The sequence below is a fragment of the Anas platyrhynchos genome, chromosome 10 (genome assembly GCF_047663525.1).
Source record: "Anas platyrhynchos isolate ZD024472 breed Pekin duck chromosome 10, IASCAAS_PekinDuck_T2T, whole genome shotgun sequence".
Taxonomy (NCBI): domain Eukaryota; kingdom Metazoa; phylum Chordata; class Aves; order Anseriformes; family Anatidae; genus Anas; species Anas platyrhynchos.
Window position 1 is genome coordinate 10,466,384 of NC_092596.1, and position 24,463 is coordinate 10,490,846.

At 38.3% G+C, this 24,463-nt stretch overlaps 2 protein-coding genes across 10 annotated transcripts in view; both read right to left on the reverse strand.

Moving 5' to 3' along the window:
* Positions 1-18,899, reverse strand: part of MTMR1 (myotubularin related protein 1) — a 38,309-nt gene extending 19,410 nt beyond the window's left edge. The window contains exons 1-13 of one of the 4 annotated variants that reach the window (XM_027465074.3): positions 18,671-18,899; positions 16,183-16,288; positions 12,998-13,021; positions 10,741-10,791; positions 9,322-9,397; positions 8,360-8,454; positions 8,036-8,143; positions 7,527-7,628; positions 6,731-6,814; positions 5,921-6,070; positions 4,717-4,905; positions 4,016-4,201; positions 718-924 (exon numbers count right to left, since the gene is read on the reverse strand). In XM_027465074.3, coding sequence (XP_027320875.3) covers positions 718-924; positions 4,016-4,201; positions 4,717-4,905; positions 5,921-6,070; positions 6,731-6,814; positions 7,527-7,628; positions 8,036-8,143; positions 8,360-8,454; positions 9,322-9,397; positions 10,741-10,791; positions 12,998-13,021; positions 16,183-16,288; positions 18,671-18,810 — 1,518 coding nt within the window. In that variant the 5' untranslated portion in view covers positions 18,811-18,899. The remainder of the gene's footprint in view (positions 1-717; positions 925-4,015; positions 4,202-4,716; positions 4,906-5,920; positions 6,071-6,730; positions 6,815-7,526; positions 7,629-8,035; positions 8,144-8,359; positions 8,455-9,321; positions 9,398-10,740; positions 10,792-12,997; positions 13,022-16,182; positions 16,289-18,670) is intronic. The other 3 variants (XM_072042902.1, XM_027465076.3, XM_027465077.3) reach the window with 3 other exon arrangements.
* A 138-nt stretch (positions 18,900-19,037) lies between these two features.
* MTM1 (myotubularin 1) overlaps positions 19,038-24,463 on the reverse strand; it is a 40,532-nt gene continuing 35,106 nt past the window's right edge. For 4 of the 6 annotated variants that reach the window (XM_038184173.2, XM_005020487.6, XM_027465082.3 and 1 more), the window contains one exon: positions 19,038-22,289. In XM_038184173.2, the coding sequence (XP_038040101.1) occupies positions 22,122-22,289 (168 nt within the window). In that variant the 3' untranslated portion in view covers positions 19,038-22,121. The remainder of the gene's footprint in view (positions 22,290-24,463) is intronic. The other 2 variants (XM_038184175.2, XM_072042903.1) reach the window with 1 other exon arrangement.

Consider the following 24,463-nt stretch of genomic DNA (forward strand, 5'->3'; position numbering starts at 1 on the left):
AACCTAACCTGTATTTTTCAACTACTAAAGATGCAAATTCACTCCTAATATTCACTTATGGGCATGCCTTCACTGTTCAGCAGAGCTATAAAGTCACCCAGTCAGCAAACATCTCCTGGTTGTTTCCCCACCTTCTACTACACAGATGTTTCTTTCTGTCAATGGGTCAAACTGGTAGGTATTTACTATGACTGCACTGAAACAATGATGCTTCCATATCCACCTGCCCTAAATACATATTACTTCTCCTAAACCAACCTCAAGTAAGAACCCACAAAAATTTCATAATAATCTCTGCCCTATTTCCCTGCTAGCCCTTGTGTTAAAATAAATACTGCAATGTTAAGTCACAACAACGGTTGCAGTGATTTTACCTTCTGGACACCTTAAATGTTTTTTCTTGGTTTTCCATTCTTAAGATTGTTAAAGATGAAACAATGTGTTATAATCTCTCTTCCTTACAACTGTCATGTGATCTTTTTAACAACTAAATTCAAGTAATTTATTGTTTATTTTATACTAGACATACCTTTCGTATGTCACACAAAGATTTCCCATTAAAAAAGGATCGCTCACAATTCTTTACAGAGTTTGATACACTCACACCATTAAAGGAAGGATACCAGAGATGATAACAAAGAAGCAAACTGATGTGAGAAAACATACTATTCAAAATGAAAGAAAGTGACAAACTGCACATAAATCCTTTCACCTTACCATTGCAAATCGGTGTCCAAAACTTATCCATTCTTTCTCTATAAGGATTTCAAACCCCTTGATAGTTCTGTAATAGCTGTCCAGCATTAGCATAGCTAGCGCAGTAAGTTGTGCAGTTCGATCCCAACCATCACTGCAATGTACCACCACAGATGTTTTACCAGACTCAATTTTATCTGCAATTCTTACTGCTCCAGCAAGAAGCATCTTAAATAAAAACAAACAAACAAGCATATTAAATACTAACCAAAACTGCAAAAGAGTTGTCATTTTATACTCTTACAGTTCGCATATTTAAAACGTTCAGATTAATTACATAATCAACAACTGCTTTAAATCAGATTTCCAAATGGTGGCATGCATATACCTAGAGGTACAAAGCCAGTTCTAAACCATGTGCACACTGCTGCTACCATGTCTCCATTGTTAGTACAGAACAAGAGAAGCTGGGAATCCCTTCTCTAAATTAAATCTGAAATTCTGTGTCATGATGAAAATAGATGCAAATACTGGAACGTACTTCAAAGGCTGAAGATTCAGTGTTTTCAACGTTCATCATCACAGCAAACACGCTTTCTTCCTCAGCTTTCAGTTCTCAACTACTGAGTTTAGAGAAAAAGACAAACCATCCAGCTAATCTAAACCAAAACACAACCCAAACAAAAACAAATTGCTGGCTAGGAGCCTGTGCTGATTTGTTGATGCATGAAGTATACACAGTATTCAACCCAAGAGCAGGCCATTAATAACTTGGGTTCAGAGGCACGCTGGGGAGCAAAGGAGAGATGGCACAGAACTGAGACCACTTGTGTGAACTTGTTATTTGTCTCCCCCACAAAAAACCCTCTCCTAGTTTACTTTGGCTGCTCTCTAGATTTAATTAAAAACTTGAATAATCTCTCTCCTGTGAAGATCTGTCTCTAAAACACAACCTATGATAGCACTGAAAAATGTGTGGGGGGAAAAAACACTAGAACAGGAGCACACGAGAAATTTGTATCTCTACATCCCAACATTAGAAAACAGTAACTTGCAAAATACTCGCATTCATCCCCCCTTCCCAGGCATGCAGAAACATCTTCTGGGAAGAAAAAAGGCCTACATCCACAGGAGAAGTGCACAAGACCAGTCTTTGAAGCCATTCCAAAACCATGTTTTAGAGATAATTTTCACTGATTGTATCTCTTACAGTACAACTGAAGGATGCTCGGATAGAAATATCACGAAGCACTACAAAAGCTTGTATGAGAGAGTAAAGCTTGTGGTCTGAACTAATTAACTGCCAGTTACTTCAGTTATGAAGATATACTGCACTGAAATATTAAAACAGTTTGGTCTTCAATAAAAACAGAAAACTTGTCTGTATAACATACAGGTATGAAAAAGTTTCATCTATTGTCCTAAAGAGAATACAGATACCTCTGAGGAAGTACAGCTGAAAAAAAAAAAAGGCTAGAACACATATAGGCAATAAGCAGAGAATGGGAGATGAAAAACAGAATTACTACTAGTATCTGCGGAGCAAACAAAGCATTTTATTCTACTTCGGGCAAAAGCCTTTAGAAAAAAAGAGCTGCTTTCTCCACAAAACATCATTATTCTTCATAGATGCTTCAAAATTTATCAGCCATCACAATATTTCAGTTAGGGCTACTAATGAATAATTGGCTTTTAATTGGGTTAGAAAATGAGAGTTGGTTTAAAAATAATTGACAACACAGATTCTGCCCTAAAAGACTGAAAAAGTATCTTGGAGGACAGGAGGAAATATTCTGGGTGTACAAAACATAGCAAGTGAATTGACCCGAGTTGTTACTACTGTCTTCACACACACAGTGTACTCTGTGCCTCCCCAGCTACTTCCAGATCACACTCAATGTGTTTTTTGGGGGCACAGTGCCAGGGAATTGAATTTCTGGTAATGGATCATATCAATCTGGGAGGCGATCCCACTGTTCTGAGCCAGGAAAACAGAAGAGGCATTAGAGTAAAGCTGTGGATTTGTTAATTGCTGTTTTGAGTCAAATCAAATAGGAAGGGAAGGCAAGCAGTTACTGGATAAAAGTACAAGGAGATGCTATCAGCACTGTTAACACGGTAATGCCAGCTTTTAAGAAATCAGGCTGCAGTTTGTGCTGCCCACACTGTAACATGAAGGGTTATATTAGGGACAGGTTCATGAAGAATGTTACACATATGTCAGATCTTCTAAGTAACTTAAATTAAGTTTCAAACTGCTATGCTAATGTCACCTGTGAAACAATGGTATTAAGGTCCACCTTGGTCATTGTGTAAAAGCAGAAACCCCACTGAAATCAATGAAAGTCAATGAAAGGTGACCACTGGCCTAAAAACCTCCACTTTTAAAACTAGATGATTGTATTTAATGTCAGGTTGATTAAATAAAAATGAAAAAAAAAGTTTCCAGCTACTTGGATTCTCAAAGCTGCTTGAAACAGTCCAACTTCAAGCGAACAAGAAAATTATACTGTTCCCAAAAGGTCATTAAATTTGCTTAATTTTTAATTTAAGCATTTGCTCCCTCTACTGGTTCTCCTGCAGCAGTTAGCAAGCTACAGTTATTAGAAGAATATAACTAATGAACAATCCAAAACATGTTTTGCATGAGTGACATGTGAGGCAATTGCTAATAAAACAAATTCCAGTCCACCCCTATTCATCATAAACAGAGGAGTGAATGTGATAATGAAATAATCTATTCTAAAAGCATTGCAGAGGTTAATCAGACTGTAAAACTATGATAGTGATTTATTTTAAGATTACGTTAACTAATAGAGCAGATTATAGCCCAGTGCAGCACAGACTATAAACAGCCCATGACGGCGGAGGCATCCAACACATGAATACCAACATCGCATTGAAGGAGAGAAGGATGAGAAAAGACTGCAGGATCTACAGCGAAGTCTTTTCGGCAGTTGTTCAAATATAATCTGAAGTTCCCAGGGCAGTTTTCCAACAAGAAAGGATAACCCTGGGCTGCTCACAAACATTCTCTCTCAAGAAAATAAAATGTTGTCCAACACCAGTGCTATCAGTGATTAACTCATTACCTACCAATACATAGAAATGGTAACACAAATTTACAATGGAATGAATATATATTTTACTTAAAATGACATGTCCTAAGTGACCATTTAAAAACAAAGCATTTTTTTACAAGATTATCCTGATCAAAGACATGTGTTTAAATCCAGACATTATTTTAGTAACATTTTCAAAAAATGAAAGTAAATTACATGGTTTAAGAAACAATTGTTAAACATCAAAAGTGTTTTACCCTTATATATTCCAGCCAATGCGTTGAGTCCACATTTGATAACCACCGAGTCTCATCGATAGTAGGATAAACTATTTCTTTAAGTTTACGCAAGGATTCTCTCATTACATGTATATTGTGAATTTCGAGAAAGACCAGCTCTGCATTTGGGTAGGCACTTTCACTTTCATATCCTCCACCTTTTGCCTGTCATTCAAAAGGTAAAAACAGACAAAGAAAAGAACATGTACAGTACTTCAGTATAAGGTTGGAAGAGTTATTTCAGTCCAGTTTCAGGATTTTTTGAGAAAGGATTATTTTAGCACTAGAAAAAACAAAACCAAAAATATGCTTTTAGTGAGAAGCACTAGGAGAGAGGTTTTTTTCGTAGAATAAAGAAATTCTATTGCAATAGGATTTGATAACATTTGATAACACATCCAAACAGTTTCTCCTTTTTACTACTTAGGTCCTACTTAGAAACCTTAGGTCTTCTGTGGGTGTTACAGCATTATTTCTCAGGTCTATCTTCATGCTGCCTTCAACTCCTACCAGCCTTTCCAAAATGCTCCAAGCAACTTACCTTCCTTCCCATGCTCTAGGGATTTTTTTTAAATAAGAAACTGTTTTCACATCAAGTTCTCCTTATCTTCATCTCTTGCTCAGTCTTCAGCCCTGAAATAAAGACAGAGCTACCACTGCTACTTAAGATATCAACCTACCTTGTTTGTATCTGCAACACTATTCTGCCTGGCATCAAAGATGATAAGTTTATGTGACTGAGCATTGGCATCCATTATTGTCTGTAAGTATTTTTCATCTTCTTTACAATGCTTATCATTTGGGCCAACCAATGGTTGACTGCACCGTGTTATTGTTGCTTGGCTCTCAGGATGAATCCAGGATAACACCTGGAATAAAGCAAGAACGATTTTAGCTTACTATACTAATATAAAAGCAGGAGGCCAGAGAGCAGTTATACAATCACTGACTACATGGCATCAATTTTCTGGCAAATCAACAAATGCAAATTTAAGGACAAGCTGATGCAAAACCATTATTGACAACACAACAGCACCACTCATCCTAAATGTGGAGAAGAAAGGGAGAGGGAAGTGTTGGTCTCTTCTCCCTCATAACCAATGATGGGACACACGGGTATGGCACAAGGGGAGGTTCAGACTGGACATCAGGAAAATTTTCTTTACTGTAAGAGTGGTCAAACAGTGGAACAGGCTTCCAAGAGAGGTGGCTGATGCCCCATGCTTGTCAAGTGCTCAAGAGGCATTTGGATAATATGCTGTAACTTTTGGTTAGCCCTGAAGTGGTCAGGCAGTTGGACTCTATGATCTCTGTCCCTTCCAACTATTCTATTCTATATCTGATCAACTTGAAACATAAATGAATTCTAAACAATTTTTACTTCTAATAAAAACTAAGCTTGCCACTGTATCTTATTAATTAGGTTTGAAAAGAACAACAGAGGAAGAAAAACTGCTTCCATGTAGAAATTTATGGACCTGTATGCTACTTTGCTAAGCAAATCTACAGCATGAACCATTTAGCACGTTATAGAGGTTCTTACACTACCTGCAAAAATTGTCTATTCTCAAAAAAACCACCGTGGCTGTAACAGATTCCACACCAAATCAGAACACAAGTTAATATGCAAATTAGCATCAGACATCACCGTGTTAATTCCAAAAATTTATTACACAGCACAATAACCAAGCAATTAGACTCACATTTGAGTTGGCTTCTTCAGTTCTAAACCCATCAAGCCTAATTCTTCTTCCTTTGCCCCCTTGTCAGGAAGGAAGTGGGCCCATTGTTGTTAAACAAAAAAAGCCCAGAAGAACTCCGATCATTTCTTATAAGCTAAAAATACATAGAGAACTTCTATCTCCTTGTAAAAGTTTCACTTACTGGAACTCTGCCTTTGGCTCTAAACGCTGCCACTTTTGAGAGGTCATCATCCTTTACACTGGTTGGCACAACAAGAACAGCAGGATATGTATCACAAAGCTCATAGGTGTTGTTAACTTTGGATATTTTCCAACTCTCATTAGGCAAGCCCTGTAAGAAAACAAAACATTTTTGTATTTTTCAGGTTAGACCTCTACATATCTAGGTTTGGTGATGAAAATTTTGGTATGCTACATGTTGGGTTTTTTTTTTTTTTTTTTTTTTTTTATAAAGTGTGCCCACATTTTTGTACGAACAAGTTACAAACTTTAGCTCTTCAGACTGTACCATAAACCAAAACACCAAAAGACTTTCCTATTACCTTATAAACCACTTCAAATGGTTATTTTGCATACACAGACTGTACACTCAAGTAAAAACTGATCATATAATGAAATAATTTTGCAGCTGGGAAACCAGATTTACAATGAGAAACTAAGGTTACTCTTCTGTTAAAAGATGTGTATTCAAGACCAAATTTTCGTAGAGGCTATGTTTTCTAAAAACAGCACTTAGAAAAGGTGGACTTAAGAATGTATGTTAATAAAGACCAATTTGCTGAAGTATTCAGCACATGTTGTGTCCATCAACTTCAGCAGGTACTCAACACTCTCCTGGTCAGGCCACTTGCTCTGTATTTCCTAAATATGAGATCTAGACAGTGTCTGCATGTAGAGATGAAAACTTTTGAGTTTTTTGTTGCTGTTGTTGAAACGACTTTGGGGAAGGTGGAGAAACAAACAAGTAACATGCCAAGTAGACGTAACTTACCTGCCTCTTATATTCTGCCATTGGATCGTATACTTTCCATCCATTAACAGCAAACTTTTCTTTGTAGTTGAATGCAAAAAGAGGCTGAAGACAACAAAGCAAAGGCTTACATTACTATCTGATGGGCTGTAAGCACAGTAAGCTCCAAAACACAGACCCCTATAATATCTCAGATGTAACATTTCTAGAACTCTTTAACAGCAGTCATATGACTTTGAGTCAAGAATGGACAACACTGTGCTAAAAAGTAAATAAAAGACAAGTTTTTCTTTCAAGTAGATGCTATGCAATTAACAAAATCAAGAAAGGAAACAGTTAAAGTTACTTGCCTGTGATCATAGAACAGATCAAAGGCAAAGCCAGGATGAACTGGTTAAAAAAAACTGGTTTCCTACCTTCCAACCAGTTCCTTACCCACACAAGCACACAAAACAGCATTCCGCAGATAATTAACAATACGACTAGTTGTACCTATGTTTCATACATACCTTCTAGACTGAATTATCTGCTGCAGAAAATTAGAGTCTCTATACATATATTTATTCTTAATCAACAACATTAGGCAAATCTACATCTCAATGGTTATGTACAAATTCACTAATTTCACTGATAGCAAGACATAGCATAATGTTTTATGATGCAACAAAGGAAAAAGGATCAGAACAGCTTCCCTGCTCTGTAACAGATTTTATTTATCAATACTTTAATGTTTGTTATACCACACTTGTATTTCCCCACTTACAGTTTCAAAGAATAGGACAGACCCAGACATCCTTCTCTACATCTTAAGACCTACCAGTCCATTAGACACGGGAAATGCACGTGTTACAAGGTTTTCAAAAATCTCCAATCTGTTCTGCTCTTCCTGTTTATAGGCAAGCCGCAAATTTCTCATATCCTGTCAAAAATACGTCACAGTATTTTACCCCAGGGTAAATTAAAAAATAAATAAATAAATAGCAGTTATAAGAAATATGACTGAAGGAAAGTATATACGTAACACTAAGTCACTGACATCACTGGACCCATGTCAGAACAAAGTTCTGTAACTGTTTGTATCAGATGACTGCAGTTGTCTTTAGAGTTGCTGGATACCACAACAATAATTCACTCTTGGGACAAAAGGCAGAAGCATTGAAGATTACACAGTATCACAAGAGGAATTGAAATGCATTATCTAAATGAAGCAAGGTTTAAATACAGGGAAGTGAGCAGACAGAGAAACAGCAAATGTGCATGCAGATTCCTCTTACAGAAAAGTGAAATGAAAATCCTTAATATGAATAAATCTGTACCATGTCATACCTTGCAAACTATTTCTATACCACATGAGTTGTCTCCATGGCTCTGTACTCCAATTTTTTCAACTCTACTTATCACTCCAAGAGGAACATCAACAACAAAAGGTGGATCCTGAAATTTGTGAATAAAACAAAAGAATCTTGTTACATCCAGAGGAACACACCCTCTTATTATTCACGTGTGTTTCATTAGGGTCAACGACAATTTCTGTTTAATAGACTGCTGTGGAACATCATGCTTCACTTACAACAAACCTGTCACCTTTTGAAATCTACTTCAGCAATATTTCTACCCGAAAGGAAATGCAGATAGATAGTGAGGGCTTACCCTTTCAACACTTTTGATGTACATTCTGAAGTCCGTCACTGTCAGTGTACCACTGACTGCTCCCATAAATGGACAGATATACATAACATCTTTAGCTGAAAAACAGACCAATTAAAGCTTTATCATTACAGACATTTGTTCCATAAAAATCTACTTCCATTTAAAAAAATAGCAAGATTTTTGATGTTCCATAATACCTTAAGATTCTGATACTTGAACTGCAGGAAAGAGGAAAAAGTCTGCTCTTAATAATCCAAATCCGAGATGCTGCTCAGCACCTACTGAGCAACTAGGGCTGTGCTGCTTGGAGAGCATGTCCTGCTCTAAGGGCAAACAGGTAACAAGAAGTCTGGCACCCTGCTGGTATTCTTAGCTGCAGGCAGCCCTGGTCCCTGTGCAGAGGTGTAAAGCACCCACACTCACCTCAGAGAGAGAGCATGCAAATAGTAATTACTGAAGAGTATGCAACTGACCTCAGAGTCAGTCAGTGACATGCTCGTAACTTCATTTATGTTTTCATTTGAAAGAACACACATTCTTTTCTAGGCAAGAACTGTACTGCTAAAACAGAGCTTGCCATCATAGGCCAAAGTGAAATAAATCCAACTAAGAACTGGAAATTAAGTTTTATATAACTTCATGTTCTTTGTTCTCACAATGTAAAACTTTTCTATCTACGCAGCATCTTCAGCAGCCCCAAGCAGAAATACAACCCCATCCAGCCCCATGGAACAAACTAACTCCTGACATAAAATGATTTATCTGTACAGAGCAATCATCCGGTTACTTTTTCAGGTCTACATTTGGATTTAAAAGAAAGAAAAGAAATTCCCACCAAATCTGCAAATCCAAACTAGCATTACATTGAAACAACAAAACTCAAAAGGAAATAATAGTCTATTTTTAAATAAACAAACTAGGGAATTAATAGTATTCAACGTGGTACTCAGTAGTATGCTTACCAATAACTTTGATGGATTCTCCAGGAAAAAGCGGAGCCTCTTCCATCTGTGCTAGTTTGTTTCCATCCCGTAGTGCCTGGCAGAAACCCAAACCCATGAGTAAATCTCACTTCCCCTCTGTACTACATTGATACATTTTGATGCAAAAAGTGCTTTTACTACAAGATTACTGGAATACAAGAAGTGTATCTTTTTTATAAGGCACAACTGTATTAAAAACACAGAGTGTGGTATTATAAATATTAGACATAGGTGTTAGTAACATATTAGTAACAAAGCTTTTATGCAACAGTTTCACATGCGAGCTACAGATAGCGTACAAAACCACGAACAATACCAGCTCAAATTTATAATTAATAATTTGTTAGTCTTTTGCTAAAAGCAGGTATTATTTTGCTTTTTTTTTTGCTTTTTTTTTTTTTTTAATGTACTTGAGAACATTTTAAAGCTGATATTAAACTGTTTCCTATTCTTAACGGTGAACATTCAGTAATTGAATATTTTCATCGGAGAGCTTTTTATGGCAGAAGCTTTATTTATTTAGCAATTCTACTTTTGAATTTTAGTAGCAGGCAGAAACACCCCACCAGGTTGTATCTGAATCAATACCCTGCTGAGAGTGCCACAGTTACGGAAGAGGTCCACTGCAGGAATTTTGGATCCAGAAGGTCAGATTGAGAACACAGTAATAATGAAATATAGAAGAAAAATCAGTGATTTTAAAACAAGGGCTAGATTCCTAAGTTTTCATTTAGGTAATTGGCTTGATTCCTGAATGAGACACGATTAATCCTTCGGGTCCTTTGCTGGCAACTGAGATTTACTAAAGATTTTTATTAAGAAAACAAAGGTTTGTGGGGCTTTTAAGAACCATATGAGAAAAACACTTCTTTCAGGTCAACATGATGAGAAAGTAAGGTTTCAATTTTGTACATCGTGAAGGGAGAATAAACAGAATGGTCTACTTTACAGTAAACAGATAGTCTTGCCTTGTATTACAGCTCTGATCAACATAAAAATAATTGGTAGGATCTGCCTGCCTCAAAAATAAAATGCAAGCCCTCATTAGGTAACTTCCAAAAACATTTAAATTGGTCTTTGGTTTTGTATTTTCCTGGGTAGTAGCAGACTTTGATATCAGCACCTGATGACAAACGATGACGACATGCAGAGAACCAGCCAACGCTTACAGACTCGGGTGGGTGGGTGGGTGTGCTCTGCCCACGGGGCCTGAAGTGCAGCATGACAGCTGGGCTACACCACATCAGATGGAAGCCCTACCTAGCACAGAACCAGTTCACACACCAAATGCTTTCTATTGGTTCTCTGAGATGAGAAATATGAGGTTTCTATGGACTGTACTAGCATACAGCACTGTGCTACACAGTTAATGAAGGGAAGAGGAGTAGAACTTGCCACCTGATCAGCTTCTCCTTCAGAATGATAGCCATTGTGTCCATCCTGAATCTCCTGCATAGCATGAGGCAGCAGTAGGGTAAGAGAGAAGTAACGAGAAAAAACATGCAGACAACAGGTGAAAGGACAGAATCTTTTCTTTTTTGGTTTCCCCTTTTTTCATTTCTTTCCTTAAAGAGACAGCATATACTTAAACTCCACTTTTGCCCTCCAAATGCTCCCACTCCTGGCACAAACTGCTTTCCACAAAAAGATGCCAAGCTCTCAGGGCCACCCATTTAACGTTATTTGCACAACAGAAAATTAAAAATGACTCCCTTTTGCACAGAGTCCATGCTGGTACACAGGCACAAGAAGTATGTACTGCCTTTTTAAGACAAGCAACTCCATAGCGAAGAAAATGAATTCAAGGTATGCCACATGCTTATAAATAGAAGAAATTGAGTACAGCTTGCAATGGTAGCATTAGGGGAAAAGTCATGCAATCTTTCAAGGAAAAAATAGCTCAATGTCAGATAGAAGTATTTAGACAATTTGAACAATGCTCTACTGGGTAAACCACGTCTGAATTGAACTTTCAGTTTTATGGTTTCACGCATTTTTCCAGCAACTTCTGTGTTGCTGCTTGTCAGTAACTTTAGAGAACTTAAAATTATTCCTCGTGGCAAAATATGAATATTACTCACATTTTTACATTTCTTTCTGCAATCACATCAGTAGAAAATTCTGAATATTTATTAAATCTGTTTAATAAACATGATGTCCCTATGCACTCCGAGTAGAAGCAAAAATGTCATTGGGTCAAATGAAGGAATTGTTTTAATACATTCAGCCAAAATTGTTCTTTTCATCTTCTTTCTGTATCAACTAGAGAGAAGTTGTATTCATGACATCCCAGTATTCCCCATCCACATACAAAGAACTTCTCATTTGATAGGCTGAAAATCCAGATTTCAGTCTAAATTTAAAACTGTTTGCTGAAATCAATTTTTCTTTTAACAGTATTTTTACAGAACCCCCCAAAAAGAAAGAAGGACTTCAGATAGCTTCAGATAATTTGGACTCTACATGTGCTTAAAAAGTTTTAATTAATAAAAGAATATTTTGAATTATAAAGGACTACTAATATTTAGGTCTTGATGGAATTCTGTTAAATTGAAATTGCTTAAGTTCCAAACATAAAAATGTTGTTTCTGCAATTACAGTAGATATCATGATCCCTGAGAGAAAACTAGAAGGACCAGCAAAAACACCAAAATATTTTAAACAAATGAAAGAAAGAGAAGCACAGAAGATCATTCAAAGATCAAAGCCTTTACAAAGAGCTACGAAAAACTGAAGGAAAACAATCAATTTCTGTTACTCATCCCATGCCAAATATTTCAAGAGCCTTCTATTCCAAGCAAAAAAAAAAAAAAAGATCAACTTGGATGTGTGTGACTGGCCTAAACACATCATTTCCAAATATGTAAACAACAGATGAGAAAAAGAAATCATTCAGACTTCATCTCTTGGTGTGCAACTGAACAAGAGCTCTTTGTGTGAATAAAGGCGTTAGACACATTTCATGAACAATGTCAGAACACTGTCCAGATCATTTCTCACTCCATAAATGTTTCTAAGAGAGAGGGACAAGAAAACAAGGCATGCTTTTTTTTTTTTTTTTTTTTTTAAATCTCCAATGAGGAATGGGCAAGACCTGGTCCCAAAATTATCATTAAAAAGATAAAAAGATGTAGGTCATTGCAGTAGCGTCCGACTTCAAACCTAACTTCTAATTCTTCTACAGGGCTGTAGCAATTAAGGTAAAACATGTACAAAGGCAAGCATGAATCTGAGTCTTATTTAAAGAGGACAGAGAAAGACGTAACGCTTTTAACCATTAATATTCTTCAGCACAGGTAACACATTAGAGTTGCTAATACAGTGCTCTGTAGTCCGAAGCATGTAAGCCTCAGTTGCAAGCATCCATTTTGTCAAAATTAATGTGATAAAACTGGAGTTAGTATTGCACATTCATAACATCATTTAAATATACTGCTCTCTTACACATCGACTTTTATTGCTCATGAAAACACAGTAACATGTATAAAGCATTTCTATGGCAAAGAAGCTGTTGCATTGCGTAGCAAAACGGTCTGACTGCTTCATAAAAAACATTAATGAAGTAAAGAAGAAGGCTTGACACACCAAGATCTCACACAGCACAAAAGACAAACAGGTAGGAGGCCGTCTTACTGCTAGCCAAGGGGAATCTTACCCGTATGTCAGGCCTCCTGAACACCTGTTAGTTAAAATACAAAATGTTATCCAACAAAACAGGGTTTTGATTGTCAAAGATACTGTATCTTACTTCATAGGATTTCCAGAAGAACTCTACTTCCAAGCATATTAATTACAGGTGGATTTTGAAAAAAACAAAAACCCAAAAAACCCTACGTGGATCCAGTAGCTCCCATTTGCAAAACTGCCTTGCTCTGAAAACACCCTAGCTGCTTCATTTTAGCGATGAAACAAATGCCAAACTCCTTTGAAAAACGTATTTCTAATCACCCTTTTATCCAGTTACAACGTGCTGTTGTGAAAGGAGAAGAAAGAGCCTGGCAAGCCGCCTAGGTGGTAGACCATAAGCCTGCAATAATGGCTATGAAACATACCGTCCAAATTAAATTTTAGATTAAAATGGCAAAACAAAGACATCCAGCTTTTCTCAACTTATTTCTAAGCGTATTTACACTCAGCTACTGCAACCGAGGTGATTTTCGTTTATAGGCACCCCTCCCTCACGATCTTTCTCCAGGCAGAGCGTGCATACACAGCACCCTCTGGTTTTGATGGTTCCTTTACAGCCCCTTTGCTTCTGTTTGATTTGTCTGCTTCCCTCACCCCAAATTACATTTTGATAAACTGATTTTGAATGAGTAACACAGAAGCCACCAATAGATACAAGAATCTGTGTATTTACCTCTATGCAAACATATTGATTGAAATATTAAAAAATAAATAATTAATAAAAAAAAATAAACTCGAGAGTTCCTGATAAATCCAGCAGAAAGCAGGAGAACAGCCTGGCCAGTTCCAGCAGCAGACGGACCATCCGGCCCTATCTGAAGTTTCTAAGTTGTAAAGTACTCTAAACGCAGGATGTGAGGCAGCCAAAGGTAACAGAGACTCAAGGAGTGGAGCAGTGGGAACCAAAAGGGAAAGATGCCTGAAAGGAAACTGAGTTATAAACTCATCATCTTTTTACATGGGAACTCCACAGTAATAATGAAGTTTGACTTCTGTACCAGGAACTTGCACATATATGAAATGAAATACAGATTAATTTTAAAGAATTTGAATCACCACTATAAATTTGTTGAAACACTTGCTAATGCTGGGCACTATTGGTTTTGGTGTTATAATGACGAAAATAAAAACCTTTCCATTGTTGTAAGACACCACAAAAACCAAAAGCTTTGGTTTGGCACATGAAAAACATGCCAAAAGGTGCTACACACATCTGGACAGATTACTTAAATCACAGGCAAAATCAAGCAGAGTCTCAATGTTATATGAAGTCATATGCAATTCAGAATTGGTCAGCATAATTAACTATCCTCACTCAGGAAGAAAACTGTTCAATAAGTGAAACCCTTGAAGGTCTAATATCTGGGCAGTAAAGTTTCTAAATAAACTTCCTGTATTTTCCTTAGTTTTAGCCCGTGCATATTTTTCTTCACTTACACACATGCCAACTTCAACCACATCTTTCCAAAATATTGAGCTTGTGTTCATTTCTGTATGCTGCACGTGCGGCACTGAATTGTCATTCTGGAACTACGCAAACCCAGCGTGTTTGTGGTCCTGACTAAGCAACTGGCAGCACCACCCAACTTCTTGCACAGAAGCTAAGTGCAAAGGAAACCCTTTCCTAGACAGCTCTCTACAGGATACTGGTTCAGAATTTAAATAAAGAAATTCTAGGTTAAAAAAATTACATGATGTTATATACAAATACGGGAGTTCAAATCACAATCACGTGATGGCAAATACCATTTTTCCACAATTCTGAATACTGTAAGGCTTATTTTTTTTTATTTCTAAGAAACAGAGAACAAAGCAGAGTTAAACACTCCTAATTAGGCCTCGAAAGACTTATTCCTCTTAAGCAATATCCATGATGACTTTGGAATAGAGAACGAGGATACTAAGAATAAAATAGCGCTCTGTACTCTGGAGAGTTGTCATACAACTCAGAGACAAACTGAGCACCAAGCTTACACACTTGGATTTTACTAAAATGAAGTCCTTGATCTACAGGGCAAATACAACATCGACAGCTGTAATGCAAGGTTTCCCACAACGTTTTATCAAAGATGTTAGCCTTGACCTCAAGTAAGCATTTGCAATTCAGCTGCCATAGTAGGAAAGAGCTGCCCTTTTTTATGAGGATAAGCTGCTGACTGTGCCAATGATGTGAAACTCTGTGAGGTGAATTTCTAAACAGACTACGATCAAAAACATTTTGTAGATTCATCTCCAAGCTTGGGGTGAATCTGACCTGCAGTCACAGAAGCTAAAATACGCTGTTTCCAGACAACAGACTTCAATCGCAGAGCTTATTAGTAAATAATTTAAAATCTTGTTAAGAACAAGAAAGGTAAAATATTCATTTGGCCATTTTGCATAAAGAACATAAAATTCTTTCAAATCCAGGAAGAAAAAGGATCTGAGAGGACTCAGATCCAGAGAGCAACAGCCTGCCTTTCTTAAGGGGACTTGACACATGGGTGACTTGTAAATTTATCAGACGATGAAAACTGAGTATGCTCTACTCTAGATGGTTTGCTCAACTCTTGATAGTTCAGTTGGCTGTCGGCGTACTGGAAACAGCAAATGAGCACAAAATAGGGGATGAAAAGCATAATGAAACCTAGGTAAAGCACACCGTGCAATCGCTACTTTAATGACAAAAATGTTGCCGGGAGGGAACAAAACAAGTGATTTTGTTTTGTTTGACATTAATTTCTCTCCGTCTGGTGAAACCCCATGCAAAATGATAATCATTTATGTTCTTTGCACAGTAACAATGACATATGCTTTTTTTTTTTTTGGTGAAATCTGAAGAGCTCAATTTTGTACTCCAGATGACACTAGAAGCAATTTCAACCTGTAATTATTAATCTACTTTACCAGGGTTTTTTTGATGTAGTAATCAAGAGGAAAGACAACTCACTTTTGGCTTTTTATTTAAAACATTGACTTTTGATTTTCCTATAGACTTCAATGCCACTACTCACAGAAGAGACTCAAAAGATGCTGGTGCATAATGAGACGTCTCTAGTTCTGACACATTCAGAGACCACTTAAGTACTTACCACCTGATAAATAGGTAGCAAGGACTTTCCTGATGATTCATTCTTATCTCAACCAAACCAATGCATCCCTCAAGTCACTTACCCTGTAGTCTCTGGACACGCCTTCTGGAGGGACTGACCCAGAAATCTGACTAGAAATTGTTGCAGCTATCAGCTGTTTGCACCATTCAACATGTGATCCAGTAGGGCTACAAGAACAGAAGATTTGAAATTATTCAGCAGTAATTCAAGATGTACATTGAAAACAGCACAGCCACTGAGCACATATGCAAAAGGAGGCCATAAATGATCGTTAACATTACAAAAATTGTTCTTGTGAACAGAATGCAATTATTTCATTGAACCACTCAGGGCAAAGAATTTCACTGGATCTTATCAGAGATGTAGTACTGTCAAAAGGTCAAAAGTGTGCTTAGGGACCCGGGAGCTTACAGAAATGTTGGTTTCATTATCCAGTGTAAATTCTTCAACATTCACCCATATTTTTCTTAACACCATCCATGCAATGAATTTGATCAAGTAACAGGAAACACCTTATACTTTCTTTATTGTTATTTCCTGGTTATTCAATAAATCCTCTATGGATTTTCTATAGGAAAATCCCTCTATGCTAGCATTTAAAAACACATACTACTGTCATATTGTATTCTATACTAATATTAAAAATAGAAAATGTATGTTTTCTAAAGAGTAGCTTCTATTTAGCTACTTTTTTTTTTTTATTCATAAAATAATCTCTGAATAATGTTCACAACTGGCCTTCCCATGCCACAGCAATGAATTCTGCAGCATGGGCTGTTTAGAAGAACCCTGAAGACAACAAATCTGAACAGCAGAACTGCACTGCATCAGAGATGATGCATTTTAGAGCACTTGCCTGAGCTAGCACAGCTTACAAGTAACACGGCATTGACAGTGAAGAGCAATTATGAGTGGTTGCCAGCCCCGTGAAGTGCACCAGATCTGCTTCAAAACGTGCCATTATCTGATGAGAAGCTGGGAACGCCAGCGGCACGCAGGCTCAGCTCATGCATTGGATAACTGCTGTTCTTTCAAACAGTTTAGCTAGGCGCTGGTGCAGATTTAACGCTTATTCGGAAGTCAAACATAAACAGAATATTTCAATTCGTTTTTAAAATTCATTCACAAATTAGCTTGGGATTCTGTGCGTATCCCGTGAGAATGAAGTGAATCACTACGTGCTCACAGCCAGCACAGAACAGGTACAACCGGGATGTTAGGAGGGCGGGATAACGGCAGATGATGACAAATTGCTACTTAACTAGAGGTCTTTCTTCACGCTAACTGTGCTAGTCTAGGTAGGGGCAGGCAGCCAACACGAAGGTTTCTCAGGCATGAAGTTAGAAACTTAGCTGACAAACTTTGGCAGCTTTCTCCCCACCTGCAAAACTCTACACAGTACCAGGTCACAAAATGCTATTTTGCAAGTAAGACATCCGTGATATTCCTGCTTGAACATGGAATAAACTCTAACCCTTGTGTTAGGACACTTACAGAAACTTTCACCTACATTTTGCAAAACAGGGAACGAGCTAGAAATCTACAGTAATCCCTTCCTGAGCTCATTTATTTCACATACCCTCACATCTCTTGATTTCCAGTACATCTCTTTAGGGTTTGCCTAAGTTTGTTTCCAAATAACTAATTAAGAAAAGGATATATTTCCCTTTGGCTTATCTTCCCCGGGGAATCACTAGATCAACAAACTTGATGCCAGGAGGGAAACAAACGTGCACAGGCACACCCCCGAGGCCCAGCACGTCTCAGTGTATCGGAGGGGGCAGATCGCAGCCTGAGCCCTGCCTGTGCAGCGGGGAGCACCTCAGTGTGTTTTGTTCCCTCCCAGGTCACGCACAGCGCCTTAGCCTGCTGCAACCACACCGGCAAATAAATTACGTGATGTAGCATCAGTGTAACCTTCTAGGGTCCAGCAGGATGAGAAGAAAATAAAAAAAAGATGAAAATTGAGGTATGAAAGCACCATAGGAAGGAATAGAGATGTAAATGCTGGCGATGGGTAACGGGCCTTTGATTCCCACCTTTGCTAGGGGGATGTAAAACTCCCGGTTTCTCCCAAGAGAAAAGCCCGTAAACGTGGAGCCTGGCACCAATTCCTAAACCCAGCGTTGTTTCCCTTTCCTTCGTGTAAGTGAAGTTTCAGCTTGTTTAAGGATTTTAGGCTCGTGAGCCTGTCTCCGAGCGCCAAGCCGTGGCGCAGGGCACAGCGGGGACCCCAACCCCTGTGTGCAGAGCCCCCAGCAGCTGCCCCCCGCCTGGCAGGGCAGCGGGGCACCCCCACAGCCGCCTTCCGCCCTGAAAACACCCCCAGCACGGCCCGAACAGCACGGCGAGAGCTGCCTCATCCGCCTCCGCCCGGACCAGAAGTTACGCAGTTCCCCCAAAAAACCCCAAATCCTGCAGGCCCGCCGCCCGGAGCCAGCAGCTCGCGACCGCAGGCAGGAAACCCGGCGGCCGCCGATTTGTGCCGGATTGCAGCGCCGGGACCGGCCCCGGTCCCCGGTCCCCCCCCCGCCCCGTTCCCCTCTCACCTGTCCAGCGTCTCGGTGCTGGCCTGCCGCGACCCGGTCCCCGCTGCTCCTGCTGCCGCCGCCACCCCCGGCCTCCCGGCGCGGCCCCTCACCACGCCGCCGCCCTCCCCCGGCGGCCCGGCCGCCGCCGCCCGCTCCATGGCGCCCGGCCCGGCCCGGCCCTGCCGCCTCAGCCCGGCCCCGCTCGGGCCCCGGCGGCGGCCGAGAGCTGTCAGCGGGCGGCGGGGCTTACCCACAGGCCTCCGCGGCACCGGCAGGGCGGGCAGCGGCCCCGTGTGGCGGGGGAAGGAGGGGGAGCCCCGGCTGCCTCCCCCCTCACACACACACAAACACACACAGAGGCAATTAAACGGCGGCTTGAGGCGGCTGGGTTCAAAGTGAGAGCTTTATTGGGTTCTCCTTCACACGCGTACATGGCTCGCAAGCCCCCTCTCTCCGGCCAGCTGAGGGTGTTAGGCAAGGAGAGCACCTCAGAAGGCTGGCCGGGCACACAAAGCTGCCTTCTGGGGGACACAACGCTAGACGCAAATGAGACAGAACGGGACAAAAAGAGAGCTGAAGGCAGAGTTTAAACATACATCGAAAGGAGGTAGTATGCAAATGGTTTCTAGGGTGCACCCCAACAGCGGTGCTGGGGGGGATAAGGCAAACAGCAAAGACAGAAGGCGTTCAGCAGCAGCTTCCTCTGCAAGGGAAGCCCGGTACAGAAATGGTTAACCGCTCAGGTCCATGGAAGGAAGAATACAAAAATAAAAATGAAAAAGCCACCACTAAAATACAGCTCTGAGACTGATGTTCCACACCGGCTGTCAGGTGTTTGAAGCTGTTGGTTTTACAGCTCAGCCCTGCATTTTTCCCCTCTCCTGAAAAAGGCACTCAGTGCCTAATTCTTACTCACCACCTCCAAAACTTTCTCTATTTTGTTCCTGACTACCACGGCTACAGTAACATGTTAACTTCAGTTATTTCTGAAGCTGCTATGCAAAACCCACACAGCTGAGAAGAGAGGATGGGGACTGAGTGGGGAGCTATTGTACAGATACAGTGTATTGCCTCGCAGTGCATTGCAGAACAGCCCAAATCACTCCTTTAAATGGAAAGATGAAAAGCTTCCTATTAACATTGATCAGTTTGTATGCCTACATTCACAATAACTCGAAAGTAGTATTTTCCAGAAAGCATTGGATTAAAAACATCCCTACATTTGTCTACTTGATATTGCCATCACAAAATAGAATTAAATCCAAGTATCTTACTTGCTGGCTTGAAAAAAGTCAAGCCCGCACACAGCTAGTATGCTAGAGAGTTCCAAAGAATGGCATTCAACCGCAGCAGTAACATGAAGAATGGAATATATGTAATGAGCTAAGTGCAAAAAGATCCTTTCCATTATATTACACTTCCCCAAATGCAATAGGTTAACATGTAGTGTTTACACAGTAAAAACTATTATATTTTCTGAACTCCTCCACACTGCTCAGATGTCACCAATGCATTCAATTCAAACACAGACTTTAAATACTCTAATAAACTTGTATATGTTTAGAAACTTTAAAACTCCACAACTTAAAAACTTTATAAACCGCAAGTAGAAGGCAAATATACCAGAGTATGCATAGTTTTCAAAACATAAGTATATCATGATCAATTGAGTATCCTCCTTCATCTGAAGCAATGCATCTTATTTACCTCAACAAGCCACGATTTGAGGATCGCGGAATTAAATGTCATTTTGGAAACATATTGAAAAAACATTGAAGGGAGAGTGAAATTTAGAGGACAAAAGTAAGTCATAGAAATCACGTGTATTTAGAACACACATGCAGTATGCTCTGAGCTTCCCTGAAAAAAATAGTGCAACTCAGTGTATATACTGAATCAAATCAAGATGCGGTATACTTTTATTTCTTTGAAAAAAAATACTGTTTCTAAAAATATTCAGATGTCCTCTAAACTTTGACTTACTTTATGGAACTATAGATTTAAATTTACTTTTCATATGCAAAATATTTACACTTTATAAACTTGCAGAATTTCTAAAACTATATTATGTATACTTACACAACTTAATTTATATATAATACTATTATATCCTGCAGATCAAAACTCACATGTACAATAATTTACAGTGATAGAAGTCTCAAGCATCAAAACAACTCCTTAAAAATAACAGTATCAGTCCTCAACAGATTCTGAATTGCAAAGTTTGCCTGCATATCATTAAACTTCTGAGAATATGCAAAATCCTAATTAAATATCAAGTAGCAAGGTCTGTGCTGTCATAAGAAATGCTTGCAACTATTAAAAAATACCTGAAAAAAACAAATTAAAGGTTTAAAAAAAAGCCTCTGAAATGAAGACTTCAAACTAGAACTCACTGGAAGGTTCAATATAAGTGCACACACTATATGCAATCTCATATACTGAAATCCCTTAAATATTTAAGAATAAATTCATTAAACAAAAGTTAAATATACATTAAACAGTAAACTAGAAATTTACAAGTTTTCAACAGTATTCATAATTGATTTTTTTTTTGCCTACTTTGGTATAAAAGCTCCTCTAAACAGGCACATTATTTTTTTTATAAGACATACTCATGGTTTAATACAATGGCTATTGCTGGATATTTAAGCAATGTCCCTGTGGGTATGTTTTTAATTTTATCAACCTTCTTTAGAAGCATTTTATTCTGTATTAATCCAAAAAGCCAACAGTGATAATTTGTAATATACTGAAATGTTCAACAGTTAACCAAAAAAGGACTTCCCAGAATCCAGTACAATTGTCATTTGTTCAAAAGAGTTACAATAAAAATAGATTTTTATTTTATTTTGGTACCTACTGGGCTATTTTAACAATTTAGTTAGAAAGAGAAGTTATCAGAGAAATTCCTTCCAGATTTTCACTTATTTTGGAACAGGAAAATTTGGAATTCTCAGGTAACCAGAAAATTTCAACACTTCTCTGAAATCTTACAATGTGATTTATTTTTGCCTCATGAAGTCCATAGTCCTATTCCTAACAGGAATACACACATACCTAATTTTACACAATGTGAATATTCCTATTGGTGTTCATGTATTTTATTCACAACCCAGACTGAGCATGAATTCCCTCACAGGAACACAACCTACAATGTAATAAATTAAAGCATTCTTAGGAAAACAATCAATCAATTTCAATTCAATTGTACCAGGCTTTCCAAAATAACTCAAAGCATTCCGTAACTAGAAGCTGATTATTCATGTTCCCACTCCACAGGTTCTGAAAGGCACATAAATGAAGAGTTGGTTTCGTCTGTTTTGAAGTCCTCCTCAAATGAAGACAGTCTAAAAATACTTTGTGTTAGGACAGTCTAATGTAAGGCATTAAAATATTCTTCTTTATACTATAGATCTATAGTAAGCACCACTTGCTATTAGAATAGAGAAAGAAGCCAACTTTTTCTTCAAAAATGCGTTTGTACTTGGGACATCATTTGCGAGGGAGATGTTGATGAGGCTGATGAGTTGGATATCTTAGAATTATTTGTGATCTGTAGCTCTTCAAGTCTCCTCATATAATCATCCCGTAATGCAAGGAGCTCCATGTAACGCTGCTCCACTGGATTTGGCTGCTGGAAAGAGATCTGTATTAGTCCTTTATCACTTCAGTCCAAGTACATCTATAAAGGATGCTTCAGTATCTGTAATTTTCCCAGTAGTACCTAGTATTTCTAGTTTCCAACACACGTACCAAGTCATAGCTAAAGAGAAATATTTGATTCTATAATGCAAGAGCCCTCTGGGTTAAAGTTGTTTTCATCCAAAGCAAAATCTTGCTTTACTCAAAACAATTCTTCCTACCTCAATAAAAATGAGGCAGAATTTCCTGGAGTATATGGATTTTATTTTCTTATTATCTAATATTGTGTGTAAGATGAGTATCTCATCCACAGCTTTTCTCTTCCTGACTTAAGAGGTTTTAGTAGATTCCAGAGTTCTAATGTCTTGTCTTCCTAAAAAAGTGGTTAGCCAGACTGAAGTTTAGCTATGCTGATCAGGTTAAGATGAAATCCAAATTTTTAGATTAAATAACCACTCTTACTGATGAAAATTACTTTTTTTTTTTTTTAACAGTAATTTTGCAACTATATATAAATGAACAAGTGAAGTAAATGCAAAGTTCATTAGTGAATACTCTGAACAGACTTGAATGTGTTTAAAAATCAACTACTCAAGCTTTCAGGAGATTACTCAGAGCAAAAACAACTAGATCTGTTTTAAGTTTTGCTTCCTTCATACAGATAGAGTAATAAAATAAATGGAAAAGAAATGTTATAAATATCCAAAGTAGATACAGAGCTTTAAATTACCTTTAACTATTATATACCTGTCAAGAAGTTGCTGCTGTTTCTCAATTCTATGCCCATATAGTTATTAACAGAAAATTTGCAGAAGCAAATTTAAATACCCTACCAGGTCAAAAACAACTAACCAGTGACTCTCAGACAAATCACTTGCTATGCACCCCAGAGAAGGAGGTAATAGGTGTTGAAGCAAATGTGGAAGTTGGATCAAAGACTGAACCTAGTTACTAAGATGATGAGAGATGTAGGGTTAACAGCGCTGTTTGTGACAGACCAAACTTTCAGGCAGAAGTCTGATGCCCTCATGGTTCTACATAATGACACTAAGAAAGGTCATCTCAAAAAAAGGGTTCATGCCACACATGCACCACTCAGATGCTTAAGTCAAGACAAAGCGTAAATTTCATGTGCAACAAACAAATTTGTTGCATTTCAAACATAAACATGGTGAAAAGGAGGTACCACTAGCAGAAGCACAGGATGTTATCACAAGGGCTTGCATATCTAATAAGAAACTCCTGCCAAAAATTTTTCCTGAATAATGGTAAAGACCACTTTAAAGTAGATTTACTACAGCTAGTTTGTGTACCCTAAGTATCCTCACTTTAAGTGATATTTTTGGATTCATCTTTTATGAAATGCCTTCATCTTTCACAGCAAGCAACAGAAGCCTTAAAATGAGAACGTCAAATTAAAACTGGTGACATACTTGCAAGAAGATATAGCATATTGTCTGGCTTCCTTACAGCCTCTAGAGTACTGTAAATAATATAGGAGATCAGCTGCAGAAAGAGGAACTGCATTGCTTGAAAACTCCTGATTCATTCCAGAATCTGGATTGTGAACACTGCTTCTGTCAAAGAAATTGCTCCTCTGTTTTCTCCTCCTCAAAACTACACAGCTTGTTAAGCAGGACAAATAAGTCTCTGTACACTATAGTTACATGCCATATTGCCTAGATTTTTAGCACAAATGTAACAAAAATTGAGCATTCAGATATCAAACATTAGAAGTGCAGAAATAAATTATGTATAGTTTGATAAAAGTGTTCCTGGATTTTCAGTCTGATTCACTAGTATACTTAACAGCCTTCCTTCAGTATTTAAACAATGTAAATGTTGGGTCAAAGCTTTAGCAAAAAAAAAAAACAACAACAACAAACAGGAAGAATTTACCATAAACCATCAACAGAAATAGCACTTCCAAAACAGGAACCGAATAGTTCATCTTAATTTGTAAAGGACTTTGCATGCTCTCCCAGAAAAAAGAGAAAGACAATGCAAATGCAGTGAAGCGTGCTTGTGATGCCAGTGCTCTAACTCCCCAGGGTTCAGTAAGCACTACTTCTAAGCATTGTCATTCACCCTCCAGTAATATCCACAGCCCTTAAAAATGCTCTCTCAACCCTGCCCCCAAGAAGAGAGGCTCCAAAGAGTTAGAGG